Here is an 18,273-nt window from a genome sequence, read left to right as displayed (position 1 = left end):
CTAGGCAGTGCTGCTCAAGGGTGGTCCACATCTAAAACATCACCTGAGGGTAGTGCCCAGGAATCTGTCTCCATAGGCTCCCTGATTTGGGGGCTTCCCAGGAGGTGCAGTGGTAAATAATCCACCTGCCCATGTAGGAGAGGCAGGTTCAATCCCTGGGTCAGGGAGATCCCCTGTAGAAGAAAATGGCAACCCACTCCACCATTTTTGCCTGGGAAATCCCATGGATAGAGGAGCCTGGTGATCTACAGTTCATGGGGTTTCAAAGAGTCAGACACGACTCAGCACGCACACACCACACCCTTGTAAAGTTGTCTGCAACTTTTATGCCACTTAAACTAGGATACTAGCAAGAGAAGAGGTGAGGGTGGCAAGTGGGATCAGTGTCACTGAAGGGGCCAGAGCTCCTCTCTGTGTACTTCTCAGCTGGCCTTGGCCTGTTAATTCTGAACTTCATGGGAACCCAGTTTTTTGGGCTGCTCACAGAAGTGAGAAGTGCTTGCTCAGAGAAGTGCTCAGAGAAGCACACAGTCGGTACTCAGGAAATAATACTAAGCAGAATGAAGCTGTATCTCACTGCTGTGGACACAGTGAGAACCAAGGGCCAAAATTCATCACATGAAGACTGGGATTCTAGGTCAGGGAGAACTTCCTGATAGCGCTGTGAGTTAGGGCAAGGGAAGCGCACAGGCAGGACCACCTACTCACATGGCCACTTTCCATCCCATCCTCATGGGCTGAGCAAAGGCCCATTTCACCTGGAGGCTAGGGGAGAGCTATGGCAACAAAAAAGGGTTCTGACATCCTACAGAGCCTACAAGAAGAGGATCCCTGAAAGATGGAGAGACGTTAGAAAGATGAAGGCAGCAATTCTGCTAGAGCTGTGTCTATGGAGAACAGCCCAGGGTTGAGCACCTTGTTAGGTGGTTACTAGACAAATTGTATGAAAAACCCCAGAAAGGGACTCAGTCAAAACGCATTTGCAAGAGACATGAATGGACCTGTCATACAGAGTGAAGTAAGTCAGAAAGAGAAAAATATTGTGTATTAACATATATATGGAATCTAGAAAAATGTGATAGAGGATCTTCTTTGTAAAGCAGAAATAGACACAGACATAGAGAACAAGCATCTGGATACCAAAGTGGGAAGGGGGTGGGATGAATTGGGAGATTGACATATACACACTACTGATACTATGAATAAAATAGGTAACTAATGAGTACTTCCTGTATAGCCCAGGGGACTCATCTCAGCACTCTGTGGTGACCTAAATGGAAAGGAAATCTGAAAAAGACGAGATAGATGTAAACGTACACCTGATTCACTTTGCTGTACTGCAGAAATTAACACAGCACTCTAGAGCAACTATACTCCAACAATGTGAAAAAAGAATAAATGTATCCATGCCTACAGATTCCAGAGGCCTGCTAAGTACCTTTACTTTGGACTTCAAGCCTTCAGAACTATGAGACAATAAATTTCTGTTTGGTTAAAGAGAGAAAAACCAAACATATTGAGTTTCTGGTATTGCCATGCATTCAAATTTTCCATTTTGTTTTTCTACTACTTCTCTGCCTCCATTCACCAATAGCCTTCTTCCCTCCTATTTTAATTTTAGTCTCTCTTTCCCTCCATCCATTTCCCCGTTCCTCTTCTTTCTCTCCCATATCTTCAGCTTTGCCCACTTCACCTGTCCCTATCAGATGAGCCCCACCCACTTTCCCTCATTAAAAAAAAAAACAAACAAACGAACTCTCCTGCTCAGGGAATCAATAGGTAATTTGTCGAGCAGGAAGCAGAGAGAGAGAGAGAGAGCGCTAGGGACTGGATGTGAATAAGGTAGTTTGTGCTTTTCCAACTATTGCCAAATACGCATTATCTACAAAAACAGGTGCACCTTCCTTCCCTTCAGCCACCTATCCATTAAAATGGTTTAATTACTTCCTGAACACTAGACAGATAATTAGGAGGTAGCATTCAGACCCAAAATTTAAGCTACCCTCTTCAATCAGGGTAAAACTGTCTGATCAAGAAGCTAATTAAGAATCAAGGAGAGTGACTCTTGTTGGAAAGAGTGAGTTTGGGGCTTTAAAAAAGATCCCAATTTCCCCTCCCAGAGGCCCCTATGTCCTCTGTCATCACCAAGGCTTCATGAAGCTCTCGATACTGTATCCGCTGCCCAAGCCTCAACCATATCTGACCCCTGTCCTTGAGGGACTTACAGTCTAGGGAAAAGAGCACAGCAGTGTTCAAACAAGATTTGTGGAGTGACTGAACCCATGAGCACTGCAGTGCCAAGGGCACACAAGCATGTATTCACAAGGCTGAAGGAAGTGGTGAGTGTCAGCACGCTGGGAGACAGTGGGAAACAGGACAGAGAGGAAGTCTCCTTGTCTAGAACCAGGCAGGAGATCAAGGGGTCCTCTGGTGGTCCAAAGGAAACTTATGAGCCCCCTAAAATCATACAGACAGTCCCTGTGTCTGGTGTTTTTTCCCCTAGGAATTTGTTCCTAGCTTTCATCAGATCCTCAAAGGGGTCCATGATCCAGAGGCTTAGAAACAACTGGTCTACAGGGTAACCATCTCCTTTTATGAACCTTTGAAGACCTGTTGCACAAAGTACATTTTCAGGAGCTATTGGAGCCCTTCCTAGAGGAAAGAGTAGCAGTGGGTGGCTGTCTTGCCTCCTAGAATCACAGCATGTTAGAGGTTGAAGAGGCCTTGAGATGTTCCCATCCAGTCACTTTGCTTGACATGGAGTTGCTGGAGTGACTCACTGCTGTTTACTCCTATGAGTCAGCTCTTCCCTGCAGGGACCAGACCAGTTGCCTCTTGATTTGTTGTTGTTCAGTCACCCAGTTGTGTCCAACTCTTTGCAACCCCATGGATTGGAGCATGCCAGACTTCCTGTCCTTCCCTATCTCCTGGAGTTTGCTCACACTCATATCCATTGGGTCAGTGAAGCCATCCAACCATCTCATCCTCTACTACCTCCTCCTTCTTCTGCCCCAAATCTTCCCCAGCATCAGGGTCTTTTCCAATGAGTCAGCTCTTTGCATCAGGTGGCCAAAGTATTGGCGCCCCTCAATATATGGCACTGCAACTGAATCCCGCTGTGCCTTCCTCCCAGTCATCTCACTCAGTGTGGCTCTGGCCTCCTTGACCACCTTCACCATATGCACAACCATCCCTTTCCTGTTTTGCTCATCCCCATCTTCCTAGCTCTTCCACATGCCCTCTGGACCTCGTGCTGCACGACTGGCAACCTCTCCTCCAAGTCTTCCCTTCCTCATCCTTTAATTTTGTGATATAGCTGTCTCCTGAGGACATTGTTTCTTGCATGGCTGTCTCAAGCAGTGGCTGCTGTGTCTCTCGTACACTGTATCCTGGGGGCTCAGAGGTGGGGTGGTGTCCTCCTTGCTCCCTGTTACCACCTCCAGACTGCCTCTTCCTTCATCTTTCAGAAGCTCCAGCCCCTCTGAAGCGAATGTCACCAGATACCAGAGTCCTTTCCCCTTCTTGATGCTGCTGGTGGCTGTGATTCATTCATTCCTCACGTCCCCCTGCACCTGGCTCCCACACTACCTTCCACCTGTCCTGTCCTTGGCATCTCTGGAGATCAGTGGTCCTCAAAAGAGGTGTTACCAATCCCTGGGGATATTTTGAAAATGTATGAGGTTTTTGGTTTTTTTTTCTAAAGTGGTTGTGCCCCAGCATTAATATTGAAATTTGTACTATCTTGTTATAAATGACTTGCTGTTTGTTTTTCTTCATATCATCTGTTAGGGCATTATATTAATTTTTAAAAGAAACCATAGTAGCTTAGCTATCTTATATAAGTTTCATTTCAGAACAGAAAAGGGGATATTAAAATATATTTTTATAGGGACTTCCTTGGTGGTCCAGTAGTTGAGAATTTGCCTTCTAGTGCAGGAGATATGGGTTTGATCCGTGGCCAGGAAACAAAGATCCCACATGCTGAGGGGTAACCAAGCCCTCAAGCTAGAGAAGACTGTGCTCCACAACAGGAGAAGACGCCGAGTGGCGCAACAGGAGAAAGCCTTCACGCTGCGATGAGGGGCCCACGTGCTGCAACGAAGACTCAGCACCCCATATTTTATATCTATGGAAACTATATTCACATATATGTATGCATATTTGTTATACAAAGAGGGCATTTGGCCTGAGCATTGAGCATGGCTGATGCAGTTAATCTACCCAACTCCTTGGCTTCCTCATTGTTCCTTATCTTATTCCATAAGACCTTGTCCTCCAGGCTACCTCAGCCCTGCTCAAGTGGTCACTCCATAGAGCTTATCATTACCAAGAACCACCTCCCTTCAAAATCTGAACACCCCACTCTCTGATAATCACCCCCTATCCTTATAGTTCACCGATTTGCAATTCTCCAAATTCATAGAGACCTCTTGACACCGACCCTATCACTTTCTACTTTTCAATTTTCATGTTCCTTATCCCTTGCATGTTCTTACTTCCGTCCTTCTGGGTCTAGACTCCCTGGGCCAACCGTTCCCTGTGGTAACCATTCCCTTTGCAGACTCCATAATTATGTCCTACTTTCTTTCCTGTCCTACTTGCTGGGAAAACAGACTCTGATGCCAAAGCCTGTGTGGTTTTTCTCCACACATGTCAGAGTCTGAAATAGTCTTGCTGGTTTGTTTTTGTATTTACTGTGTTTCTATCTGCTAGAAATCCAGCTCTCTGAGGGCAGGATTCTGCCTGTCCTGCTCACTGTTATCCTAGTGCTGAGTAGATGGAAGGCACGCAATTTGTGTTTAGTTTCCTGGTTGCCTCTTGCAGCTCTTTTCTGACTTTACACTGCCCCTGGCTAGAGTGCTGTCTCTCAGCTACGTGTGTATTTCTGTTGTTGTTTAGTCACTAAGTCATGTTAAGACTCTTGCAACCCCATGGACTATAGCTCACAAGGCTCCTCTGTCTATGGAATTTTCCAGGCAAGAATACTGGAGTGGGTTGCCATTCCCTTCTCCAGGGGATCTTCCTGGCACAGGTATTGAACCTGGGTCTCCTGCATTGACAGGTGGGTTCTTTACTGCTGAGCCACCAGGGAAGCCTGTGTATTTCAGTAGCATTGGGCTATTTGTTAAATAGCCAAAAGTGAGCCAGTGGAATTTTGGACATTCAGGAAGTATGGAATTACTACAGGGTTTCTTTTATGGTACATTTGAAAGCACAGGATTCATTGAACATCTGTCTGCTAAGTGCTGGGTACCACGGACACATGATCGCAGGAGGGAAAGCTATTTGTATTAATACTATGCCTCAATGGACAATGAATTTGGACTTTGTCAGGCCGAGAAGTAGGAGGGGTGGGGCCAAGGACTATGTGTATGTGCCCAGCTATCGTGCACTCGGTGTGGCCACCTTCCACCTGCTTCCAAAGACTAGTGAGCCTAAAAATGTAGGGATGGTTACCATGCAGCCCACAGCTGAGAGGCAGGTTTGAAAAGAACAAGTCAAACCAATATAAAGTCATCTCACCCAACACCTCTGTGCTTAGTCGCTCAGTTGTGTCCAACTCTTTGTGACTTCATGGACTATAGCTTACCAGGCTCCTCTGTCCATGGGTATTCTCCAGGTAAGAATACTGAAGTGGGTTGCCATGCCCTCCTCCAGGGGATTTTCTCAAACCAGGGATCGAACCTAGGTCTCCTGCATTGCGGGCAGATTCTTTATACCCTCTGAGCCACCAGGGAAGCCCAAGAATACTGGAAGGGGTAGCCTATCCCTTCTCCAGGGGATCTTCCTGACCCAGAAATTGAACCAGGGTCTCCTGCATTGCAGATGGATTCTTTACCAGCTGAGCTACCAGGGAAGCTCCCCAACACCTCTACCCACTTACAAACAGAGGGAGGCTGGTTCCTCCCAGCAGTGACTTGCTGTCTCTTACCCACCTCTGTTTGTTTCTTCTCCCTGCTGCCCAGGCCTCATCATCCACGAGGGACCCTCTGTGTACCGCATCTTCAAACGGTGGCAGGCTGTCAACCAGCAGTGGAAAGTGCTGAACTATGACAAGGCGAAAGACCTGGAGGAGCAAAAGACAGGAGGCAGGACCAACCCCCGGACCTCCTCGTCCACCCAGGCCAACGCCCCCACCTCAGAAGAGGAGGCTGCGGGCACCCCTGCCCCCGAGGAAGGCCCTGCCCGGGGGTCCGGCCACCCCTCAGGCCCCCTGTCCGATCACCACTGTGCTTACACCATCCTGCACATCTTGAGTCACTTGCGACCTCATGAACAGCGGACCCCACAGGGCGGCAGCCGTGAGCTGGTCATGAGGGTCACTACGGTGTGAGCCGAGAGATCTGCGAGGGAGCTGTGACCAAGCACGTGCAAGGGAGACAGAGCAAGAAGAGGACGGGCCGGGAAGGGCTTGCCCCGACACGATGCCACTGCGTCTGGGGAGCAGGTGTGCAGAGGCACCCAGGGGCCAGAGGGTGGGCAGAGAGCGGTGCACCTTGAGGGCCCTGGGGCAGGGTCGGAGCTGGAGGGAGGCTGGTGCTGTGAGCGGGTGATTTTCAGCAAGTTGATTCCATTCTTCAACAAGAGGGAGGAAAACCAAGACAAACTCAACAACAAAGTGCAATACAGACTGAGTCTAACAAAACACAATGCACCCACCTGTGCCCCCCGCCCCCGCCCCGTGCCGCGCAAAACACCCGGGCAAAGTGGCGGCGGGCGGGGGGCGGGGGAGGGGTGGGGAGAGGCTTTGTGTCTGGCGGTGGTAGTGCCCACAGGCACACATGTGGGAACAAAAGCACTTGTGGCCTGCAGTGTTTTACTCCTGAGCTTGCTTTGGTTTCCTCTTGGGCTATGTTCCAGGGGCTGTTGAGGGGGGTGGGAGAGGGATGGGTGTGGGCTGGCAGGGAGGAGATACATGGTGTTTGTGAACCCCTGGGCTCCCCTGGGTGGGCAGGATTCCTGACTCGAGGGCCTGAGGGGGACGATGGTGCAAGGAGGGAGATGCTGGTCTGAATGGCCAGAGGGAGGCGGGTTTCTTGCTCCCTCCAAACCTTCCAAACTGGAACTCCCAGTTTCAGATGGGCTCAAAGAGGGCTTAGGTTTGGAGTTGGGTGTCTTTTTGTGCCCTTGTTACTTTATTTTATGGTGATTTGGCTCAAAGATGTTTACAGGAAATACGCACACACACACACACACACACACACACACACAAAGTACAGATTTCCCATGGGTAGCTCAAGCACAGTCCTGCTGCTGTGGCTTCAGCCTTCAAGCTGTCAATCCAGGAGTGATTTTCCCGACCACGCAACCCCACCCATGACTGGGACACGCTCTGTGTCACTGCCCCTCCTGGTTTGGCACATACTGAGACCCCAGGGCCCCCCACGGCAGGATGCATCCTGCCCAGGGTCTCCCAGGAGAGCTGCTGCAGTGAACGGAAGGAAGCTGGCCAGATGTGTCCCCAAGGAGTGGAGCGGAGACCCATCTTAGTATTCCTTGCTGTTGGGGCCCATCCCCAGGGGCAGTTCGGCTAGTCCCTCAGTGCTACATGCTCCCTGGGCCCTCCCAGGCAATAAGGAGGGCCCAGGGGCCCTGGCAGGGAGCACTGTCCCTTGAGCCCACCTGCTGGTTCTGGGACCCTGCCAGGGAAGGCCACAGGGTGGTCACCTGCAGTTTCTCCTTGTCATTGCACAATGGCCGCGTCATCCGTGGGTATTAAAGGGACACTGTCAAGTACTTTTTTAAACTAGTTTTTAGGGTTTTTTAAAACTCTCTGTTGTTTGTATTATTCTCTTAAAGCTTGAAAATAAAATTTCTTTCCCTACCACGAGTGTCCTTCTCCATCTGTGAGTTTTTCCTTTCTCTGTCCTGTCCCCCTCTATGATGCTTTCCCTCTCCCTTGTGTCTGCTTCACCCCTAGAATCTTCTCCCCCACAGTGAATTGTTTCTCCTTTATGGGTACAGATGGGGTGGGGCAAGTGTGTGTGTGTGTGTGTGTGTGTGTGTGTGTGTGTGTGAACCTACGGGAAGCCCTGGGACTCCTGGCCTCTTCTTGGCTTCCTAGCAGGTAAGTTCCTTCAAGTCATAAAGAAGACAAACTCCCCAGCGTTCTGCCTATGACTCCTGGAAGCAGGGATAGTTAGTGCTGGGAGGAGATTTGGAGTTTTCACTCCATCAGGTCATTTGAGAGAAGCTGAGAGAATCACAGGTGAGGGCCGTGTTAGGACCTCCTTCTCTTGACAGTTTTCCTTTTTATTTTTTTTTTTAAAAGCTTTTATTGTGGTAAAAGTCACATAATATAAAGCATGCTGTTTTAACCTTATTGAATGTACTAAGTTCTAAGCACTTAGCACTAAGTACTTAGTACTAGCAGTAAGTACATTCGCATTGTTGTGCAATTCTCACCGTCATCCATCCCCCGAATTTTCCACCTTCCTAAACTCAAACACCCCATCCTCCCTCCGCACCCCTCCCCACCCCCAACCCCTGGGATCTACCAATGCATTTTTCCGACTATGAATTTGACTCTTCTCAGTACCTGGTATAAGTGGAATCAAACAGTTTCCTGACGGTTTTCCTTTGAACATCAGAAAACGGCTCCCAGGGCTGGACCCCGAGAGAAGGCTCAGACATATCACTAGGCCTCAGACAAAACCTTCCTTCCCTCTAACTTGATCTGGTCCTCCTCCCTAGGGGGCTGGGCAGTCAGTTAGGAAATGTCATCAGTGGGATGCACACAGATTTAGGAAGTCTCCTCCTCTGATGAAGCTCACAGTCCAGAGGGTTAGAAAAGACATATGACTAATGAGACACCAAAGGACACATACAAAGAAGACGTGCAAGTGAAAACCAACAAAGCCATCCAAGTAATTTATGTAAAGTGAAGGTGTCTGTTTTTTCATGTGCTCAAGGAATAGGACATTCAGTTTAATTAAATATTTGTGAAAAATATAGATGTGTCCAGACATGCATGATCTAATTTCAAAAAAGTATCAGAAAACAACAAAGCATGCACATCGTCAAAACTATAGTGGCCGTTATGTTATCTTTCTTTGGTGATTCACTGATTTGTGGGGCACTTCAGGATCTTGTGCTCATGTAGGCTCATCATCTCAGATACGCTGTTTAAAAGAAGAGGTGTTTAATGAGAAGTTCTAATAGGATGCTAAGTTTGTTGAATCTTGGTGATATAAGCACCAGGAGATCAAAGACCACATCTGTCTCGTTTACCACTATATATCCAGAACCTACAGACTTACGGCAGTGCCTGACATACAGTAGGTGCTCAATAAATGCTTTTTAAAAAAGTTTTGTTTATTTGGCTGCACCAGGTCTTAGTTTCAGCACTCAGGATCTTCGATCTTTGTTACATGCAGATTCTTTAATTACGGCATGCAAACTCTTAGTACCGCATATGGGATTTAGTGGACTAGAACCCGACATGGACTAGACTAGACTAGATATGGACTAGAACCCGAGCCCCCTGCATTGGGACCTCAGAGTCTTAGCCACTGGACCACCAAGAAGTCCATCAGTGAATGTTTTTGAGTGACTAAGACTACCAGACGGGAGGACCTTCCAACACACGGGAGACATGCCTCCACTTCTTCCAGTTCATGCTCTGCCTCTCAAGGTCAGTTACAGAATAGACAGGGGTAATGCCTGACTGCTCTACCCAAGGGGCTGGTAAATTCCCTGTGCCTTGGGGAATGGAGCTTTTGGGGACAAAAATGCATGAACTCGGTCTTTATATTTTACGTGCATTGCGGGGATCAACGTAGAAGTGCACCCTGCCAATCTGAGACCACTGTCCTTTTCCAAATGTGCAAATCATTCTTCACACCACAAGCAAAGGCCTATACTTCCTGTAATTTATCCCATGCAGAGCAGTGAGAGGTAGTCCAGAGAATTCACCTGCACATCACCTCTCATGTATGGGACCAGATACCGGCTAACATCTAGAACTCTTGCTGTGTGCCAGTCCTCAACTGATGCTTTGTGATCCCATGGACTGCAGCCCACCAAGCTCCTCCATCCATGGAATTCTCCGGGCAAGAATACTGGAGTGGATTGCCATTTCCTTTTCTAGGGGATCTTCCCAATCCAGGGATCAAAATCAGGTCTTGTACATTGCAGGCAGATTCTTTACCAAATGAGCCACCAGGGAAGCTGGTGTATCAACACAATTAGTATTCCAACATCCGATGAAGCAGGTACCATTATCATCTTCATTTTACATCTGTGGGCACTGAGGCAAAGAGGTTAAGTCACTAGCTGGTCATTACCAGCCAGAACTCCATCCCAGATGATCTGGCTTTGATTGTAAAGAATCCACTCCTGCAGGACAAGTGGCACCAAGTTAAGGGAAATCTGGGTCAGGACACTGCAGAGAGGTCATTATGGTAGAGATCTATTGAAAAATTTTGGAATTTGGAAAAATTGGGACTTAATAATTATAAGGTCTTCCTGTTCCCTACCAAAAAAAAAATTGAGCAGACCTAACAATTTTTGATATTGTGCAGATAATACACCTGCTGAATGAAAGCAGGTGTAGTAGAAAGTTGGCTGTAACTGAATACTGAAAGGGGAATTCTGAAAGGACAAAAGACACAATTCAACCATATTCTATGGACAAAGGGCCAGGTTCCATCAGGGATCACTGAAGCCTTTCCTGGGGGAAAAGAAATTATCCTATCTGGGGACAAGATTTTGGCCCTGGTTCCAAGTGAGTGGTGTAGAGTAGTGGTTGGGAGGGGGTCTAATAATAGCTTCAAATTTAGGAGGACCCCCACAATTCTGAGGCCTTGCCCCTGTCTACCAGGAGAACCAAATCTGTAACCATCTTAGAGCACAGAACCATGAAACTCAATAGAATTTTTAAGTTTCTATGAGATAATATACTACATTCTTTTGTTTGTCTTGCCCATGAGATTCAAAGATAGCAGAGAGTAGAGGGATGGTTTGGATACTACAACAACCAATTTCTTAGAGAAACAATGTGCTTTGTAGGCAGAATGCATTACCTTGTGGAGGCGAGAGAGCTCGGGCAAGAAGCACATTCTGCAGTATTCTAATCACCTTTTCTCAAACCATCCTGTTCACCGGTAATAAGCAATCAAGGACGACTTTCATCTGTAAGAGTCTGAGTCTATAGCAGAGATGCGGTGGTCCTAAAACTTCCCCTGCCCCCACAGCTCCACGCCCCCCCCCCTTATTGGCAGATGGGCAAGTGGGAACTGAGAAGTGCTTGGGGTGCCACAGATGATTAAGTGACACTCCAAGGGGACTCTAAGTGGTGAGGATCTGGGACTGACTTCACCCCAGATCTGAGTCCAGGGTCTGGGCTTGTATTGGGCTGGTGACTAAGCACCCTTGTCCCACCAGCAGGGGCCATAGGGCCTTCATGCTGCGTCTTCCCCAACTCCAGCATCCTATCTCCTCCTCACCAAGCCAATCATGGGACTAAGAATCCACTGGGCAAAGGCTTTCTTCTGGCCCAAGCCCCAACCGGATGAGAGCTCCAGCCCTCACTGTCCTCCTGGCCCGTGACCACTGGTCTTTCGGGTGAGTCTCTCATCTTGTAATGAGTGACCCATAACCATGTGCCACACACCTCCCCATCACACTCAGCTCTGACCCAAGGGCTTAGTGGATATTTAGGGAAAAGAAGCTGTGGTTTAGGAGGGTTTAGGAAGGGTTTAGGTTTAGGAAGAAAAGAGAAGCAGGCTTACCCTGTTTCCATGCCTTCTTAATTTTCGAGACAGAAAAGTCATGAAAACAGAGCATCCTCAGTGCCCATGTGCTGGTCAAAGTCTGGTGCTCTGCTGTCCACCTAAGGCCTTGCCAGCAAGGAAGGGCACAGTACCTGGGCCAGTCGGCAGCACGGCGCAGAGCACCTCTGGGGCATCCCCTAACCTGAGGGGCCCTCTCTGATGGAGAGGGGACAGTCTGATTCTGCTTCTGCTAAATAAGAAAAGGGATATTCAAGTTCTCCATGTAATACGGCTTTCCTTTCCCCTATCACTTTAGCGGAATAATAAAAGTAGCCAAGCGTATAGTACTTTCCAGGCTTTGCTGGTGGCTCAGTGATAAAGAATCCACCCGCCAAGGAAGGAGACATGGGTTCAAACCCTGGGTTGGGAAGATCCCCTGGAGAAGAAAATGGCAACCCACTGTAGTTTCCTTGCCTGGGAAATACCACGGCCAGAGGAGCCTGGCGGGCTATATAGTCCAGTTCAGTTCAGTTCAGTCGCTCAGTCATGTCCGACTCCTTGGATCCCGTGAATCGCAGCACACCAGGCCTCCCTGTCCATCACCAACTCCCAGAGTTCACTCAAACTCACGTCCATCTAGTCGGTGATATCAGCCATCTCATCCTCTGTCGTCCCCTTCTCCTCCTGCCCCCAATTCCTCCCAGCATCAGAGTCTTTTCCAATAAGTCAACTCTTCCCATGAGGTGGCCAGAGTACTGGAGTTTCAGCTTTAGCATCATTCCTTCCGAAGAAATCCCAGGGCTGATCTCCTTTAGAATGGACTGGTTGGATCTCCTTGCAGTCCAAGGGACTCTCAAGAGTCTTCTCCAACACCACACTTCAAACGCATCAATTCTTTGGTGCTCAGCCTTCTTCACAGTCCAACTCTCACATCCATACATGACCACTGGAAAAACCATAGCCTTGACTAGATGGACCTTTGTTGGCAAAGTAATGTCTGCTTTTGAATATGCTATCTAGGTTGGTCATAACTTTTCTTCTAAGGAGTAAGCGTCTTTTAATTCCATGGCTGCAGTCACCATCTGCAGTGATTTTGGAGCCCCCCAAAATAAAGTCTGGCAATGTTTCCACTGTTTCCCCATATATTTCCCATGAAGTGATGGGACCGGATGCCATGATCTTCGTTTTCTGAATGTCGAGCTTTAAGCCAACTTTTTCACTCACCACTTTCACTTTCATCAGAGGCTTTTTAGTTCCTCTTCACTTTCTGCCATAAAGGTGGGGTCATCTGCATATTTGAGGTTATTGATATTTCTCCTGGCAATCTTGATTCCAGCTTGTGTTTCTTCCAGCCCAGTGTTTCTCATGATGTACTCTGCATAGAAGTTAAATAAGCAAGGTGACAATATACAGCCTTGACGTATTCCTTTTCCTATTTGGAACCAGTCTGTTGTTCCATGTCCAGTTCTAACTGTTGCTTCCTGACCTGCATATAGGTTTCTCAAGAGGCAGGGGTTGCAAAATAGTCTGACACAACTGAGCAACTCAACAACAACATAATACTTTCCATATGCCAAGGCTCATCTCAAACTTTTTGTGTATATTAACTCATTTAATGTCCCAACACAACTCCACAAAGTTGGGGACTACTATTATTTTTGTTTCTCTGGTGAGGACACTGAGGCATGAAGAGGTTGAACTTGTCGTACATGGTCATATCCCTGTGCACGGCCACACTAGAATCTATATCTCTACAGTCTTTATATGTTGGGCTGTTAACCACTACATTGTATGGCCTTTCAGGAAAGTGAAAATGCATTTAAAAGGTTTATCCTGATTCAAGAGGTGTTGGATATAATAGCCAGGACATGGAAACAACCTAGATGTCCATCAGCAGATGAATGGATAAGAAAGCGGTGGTACATATACACAATGGAGTATTACTCAGCCATTAAAAAGAATACATTTGAATCAGTTCTAATGAGGTGGATGAAACTGGAGCCTATTATACAGAGTGAAGTAAGCCAGAAAGAAAAACACCAATACAGTATACTAACACATATATAAGGAATTTAGAAAGATGGTAATGAGAACCCTGTATATGAGACAGCAAAAGCGACACAGATGTATAGAATGGACTTTTAGACTCTGTGGGAGAGGGAGAGGTGGGATGATTTGGGAGAATGACATCAAAACATGTATACTATCAGGTAAGAAATGAATCACCAGTCTATGTTCGATACAGGATACAGGATGCTTGGGGCTGGTGCACGGGGATGATCCAAAGAGATGATATGGGATGGTAGGTGGGAGGGGGGTTCAGGATTGGGAACTCATGTACACCCGTGGCTGATTCATGTCAGTGTATGGCAAAACCAATACAGTATTGTAAAGCAAAATAAAGTAAAAATAAAAATTTAAAAAAAAAGAGGTGTTGGAGAAGAACGAATGAGCCTTATACCAGCTGAACATAACCCAGGCACCATCTGTATCATCTGCCCTCAGAGTTGGCTGAGGTCTGCCGAGACCTCTGCATTCTTCAGGCTATGGAAAGGTCAATGCTCTCATCAGCATTTTAAATAATTCAGACACTAACATGTTTTCTAGATGCTTCCCACTCAAATGTTCAGAATCTCCTGAACTCAGGGTTTCTCTTCTCTACCTTATTGCCATCTCTTTGACTCTAGGTTAAGCCCAAATGTTGGACGAGATTCCTCCTCCTCAGTCTCCCTCTAACCCGCAGTTACACACAATTGTGCATAATATAATTTTATTATAAATTTTGAAGTAATTTGAAGATTCTTCACAGAAAAACTTGCAGTGAGAAACTGCTATGTGGAAGGTTCTTGCCAGGTGGGTGTCTCAGATATAAACTGGATATAATCACCTTCAGGGATCTCATGGTCTGGTTACTAGATTCTAGTGAAAAGAGGCTCAGCATTTCTGATCAAAAGCTGTTCTCATGAAAGAGCTTGATGAGATTCCTCTTACTAACTGTAAATAAGTTAACAACCTTCCCTCTCCTGTGGAATTAGCATTTTTAAGAGGAGATCATCCTTAAGCAAGAGGCCTCACTCTGTAAGGGGTGGAATTTCAATCATCATCGAACAGGTGCTAGGCTGTCATAAGTACTTTTAGCCAAGAAGATCACAACTGTGGGTGTGCATTTGACCCACAAACACTTAGAATGTAATAGAGTGAATGATCAATGTATTTCCTCAAAAGTGACACCTCAAAAGGTCCCTCTACTGAGCAGCTCTATGGATTCCCTTGGGAGGACCAAGACACCCAGGTAACTGGTGGCAAGAGGCAGGAAAATAGTCATCTTTCTCAGGTCCTCTGGGCTCTGTTTTGTCACTTGGTTTGAGCAGCCTCTTTGTCTAGAGGTTGGGTCTGGGATATCACCTTTTTCTGCCCCAGCCAATCACCATTCTAACAAGTGTCTTGTTGAGGCGGGGACTCTCCACACCCTCCAACATAGGCCACTGAATCTCTTCAAAGAAGGGATGTAGAAACTCTGAGCATGCTGAGTCCACTCCTGCTTAGTAAATCATAATGACATTATTGTTTTTTTTAATAGTTATTTATTTGGCTACGTTGAGTCTGAATTATGATACAAGGGACCTTCATTGCATCATGAGGGATCTTTCATCATTGCAGCTGCAGGGGGGCCCAGTAGAGTGCAGGCTCCCTAGCAGTGGTGTGACGGCTTAGCTGCCCCTCAACATGTGGGATCTTAGTTTCCCAACCAGGGATCGAACCCACGTACCCTGCATTGCAATGCGGATTCTTAACCACTGGACCACCAGGAAAGTCCCATGGCGACATTATGGTAAGCCGTAGTTCCTCCCTCAAAAGTCTCAAGGCTAAAGCATCATCTCAGGTCTTCTCAAATCAGTTTGGTGCCTGCCTGTTGCTTTTATCCACCTAGTACACAGAAACACTCTTTCCCATGGGGAACACACATCATGTGGTTTTAGTAGGGCTTAAGCCCTGAAACCACTCCACCCAGGTCTGGATGACCAAAGTATCTTATTCCTCTGTCCACAGGGATTGGTTCAGACAGAAGTAGACATGGAACCAAAACCAATCCAAGTCCCCCCTGGGATTTTTCTACCAGAGCTAGTGGGAAATGGTTTCCTTCCACCATGGCTGCTGCTGGGAGTCAGGGAAAATGAAAGACCCCACTTTCTGCCACATATTCATAGAGAGCACTTATCTATCCGAATAAGGTCAAGTGGAGAGATGCAAAGCAAAACAGCAGGAGAGAGGCGATGCTGGTTCTCTCCCAGATCCACGATTGATCTAGTGTCTCTGCTAGATATCCCAGGACATTTGCCAGTAAATCCTATTTTTACTTGCATTAGTCTAAGCCGGATATATCTTTCTTGCAACTGAAAATATCCATCATGAATACAAAGATCTCCATACACTCCATGACAGAACTTTGAGTGAGATCCATGGTACATTGATTGGGGGCCAAAAGCACTGGGGTGGGTTGCCCCTCTTTCCTGTTGGTTTGGGGCCCAAGTTGGCACAGCAGATGTGTTTTCAACTATCATCATCCCCTAATTATTTTCATAAATCTGTTCAAGGTTGTCAATGATTAAATAGGAGGGAAATATGCATAGGCATACATGAAAAGTGTTTTTTTAAGCAGTTCCTTTAAAAAATTTTTCTTAAGATTACTTTTGGGGAGACAGTGACAGGGCCTAAAATGACAAGCAGATAGACAGTAATCGGAACTCCAATTTAAAGGCATAGAAATGGGCAGGATCCAGTTATGAGGCCACAGGACAGAAGCCAGGACACTAAGACTCAAAGCAGAAGGCAAGAGGCCAAGCTGAGAGTAAGACCCTGACCACCAGCCGTGACCAAAGGTTTTCCCATTCTCCCTGGCATTGACCATGTAAATGGCAGGGCCCCATGCACCGGTGCCACCTTACTGCTACTGCTATTGTTCCTACTGGATTAAGTAAGCCACCCCGGGTTCCTGACCTTATGTCTGGGGCCTTGTGAAGCAGCCACAACTGCTCTGGGGGCTAGTCACTTGTTTTGGGGTCTCTGTTTCCTTCCTCTTTAAAATAATCAATTTGCCTCTAAGGATCTTTGTAATATCATAAATAATGCATATAAAGTAGGCATCGAGGACTTCCCAGATGGTCCAGGGGCTAAGACTTTGAGCTCCCAATACAGGGGGTCCAGGTTTGATCACTGGTGAGAGAACTAGATCCCACATGCCACAAATAAGACTTGGTGCAGCCAAATGAATAAGCACAACTCTCTAAAAAGTAGGCAGTGAATAAATTACTTCTATTATCATTTTATTGCTCAAAAGAGTAATAGGAAAGTTATACCATTACCACAGCATATAAAAAACAAGGTTAAGTGAAAGCAAAAATGGGTACCTGGCACCAATGTTCTGTCTTGTTTGGTTTTCATTCAGCTGCAAGTAAAGATACCTGACTAGCAGGAGCTGAAACATTTGAGCTTTTATTTTTCATCTGCAATGAGACATCCAGAGCAAGTGGCTGCTGACCATAACATAACTGGCGATCCAGGCCCTTTCTGTCTTTCTGCTCAGGCACCTTTAGCCTGTCAACTTGTCACCCACGGCTATAACCTTAGAGTCTCAAGTAGACTATGATAGCTCAAAGTAAGAAAAGAACAAGGGATGACCCTGTCTCATCCTTTCTTTATATCAGAAAAAGCAAAATCTTTCCTAGAACCACATTTCTACTCCTAGAGGCTTCCACGTGGTTTTTTTTTGTTTGTTTTTTGGGGGGTTTTTTTTTGGCCAGAAATGTGTCACAGAGCCACCCTTAGCTGCAGGAGGGGCTTGGAAAGTGATTATTTATCTTCTCAGCTCCTGCTGTGGAATGCACCGAGGGAAAAGGAGATGAGAAGGGATGCTGGTTAGACCAGCAAGGGGCACCTGCCCCACCCTGTGGGTAGGCTGATAAATTACTGTGCTCTTTCAGAGGGCCATTTGGTAATGTTCTATTAAGTGTAAAGTGCACATACCCTTCAACCCAGGAGTTCTATTTCTTTGGAACTCTCCTAGAGAGACAGTGGCAGATGTTCCCTTCTCAAAGAGCTTGGGAAATGCGGATCGGAGTGGGAGCGCTGTAATAATGATGGAAATAAACCTCAATATCTGTCAGCACGGGAGTGATGATGTGTGAGGAACTGAAACCACAGGCTATCGCTCACAGCACACAGAATGTCATAGGCCTGGAGGGACCGACCAGGACAGATCTCAGAGTCACGTTGTTAACTAAAAACTGTCATCTGCCAGGCAGTGTGCACAATGATCACATATGTGTCAAGGAGCCAAAGAGGAGCCCTGCCCAGATTTCAGCTTTAAAGTACCGTGCCCTGAAAGAATATGGATCAGTTCAGTTCAGTTCAGTAGCTTAGTCATTAAAGAATATAGATGGATACCACCAAACTGGTTAGAGCTTCTCATCTCTGGGAGAGGGTCAAGTTGGGGAATGTGAAGAGGAACTTTCCCTCTGTTGCTTGCGTTTTAATAAGAAGAATAAACTCGTGTAATATT

At 46.7% G+C, this 18,273-nt stretch overlaps 1 protein-coding gene across 1 annotated transcript in view; it reads left to right on the top strand.

Annotated features, from left to right (window-relative positions):
* The window catches only part of MARCHF4 (membrane associated ring-CH-type finger 4), a 116,950-nt gene extending 110,616 nt beyond the window's left edge, over positions 1 to 6,334 (top strand). Inside the window, exon 4 of the mRNA XM_069574523.1 lies at positions 5,967 to 6,334. Coding sequence (XP_069430624.1) covers positions 5,967 to 6,334 — 368 coding nt within the window. The remainder of the gene's footprint in view (positions 1 to 5,966) is intronic.
* The last annotated feature ends 11,939 nt before the right edge of the window (positions 6,335 to 18,273 follow it).

This window comes from Ovis canadensis, chromosome 2 (assembly GCF_042477335.2).
Source record: "Ovis canadensis isolate MfBH-ARS-UI-01 breed Bighorn chromosome 2, ARS-UI_OviCan_v2, whole genome shotgun sequence".
In the NCBI taxonomy this organism is placed as follows: Eukaryota; Metazoa; Chordata; class Mammalia; order Artiodactyla; family Bovidae; genus Ovis; species Ovis canadensis.
The sequence above is the reverse complement of the archived record's forward strand: the minus strand, read 5'-3'. Positions and strand labels throughout refer to the sequence as shown.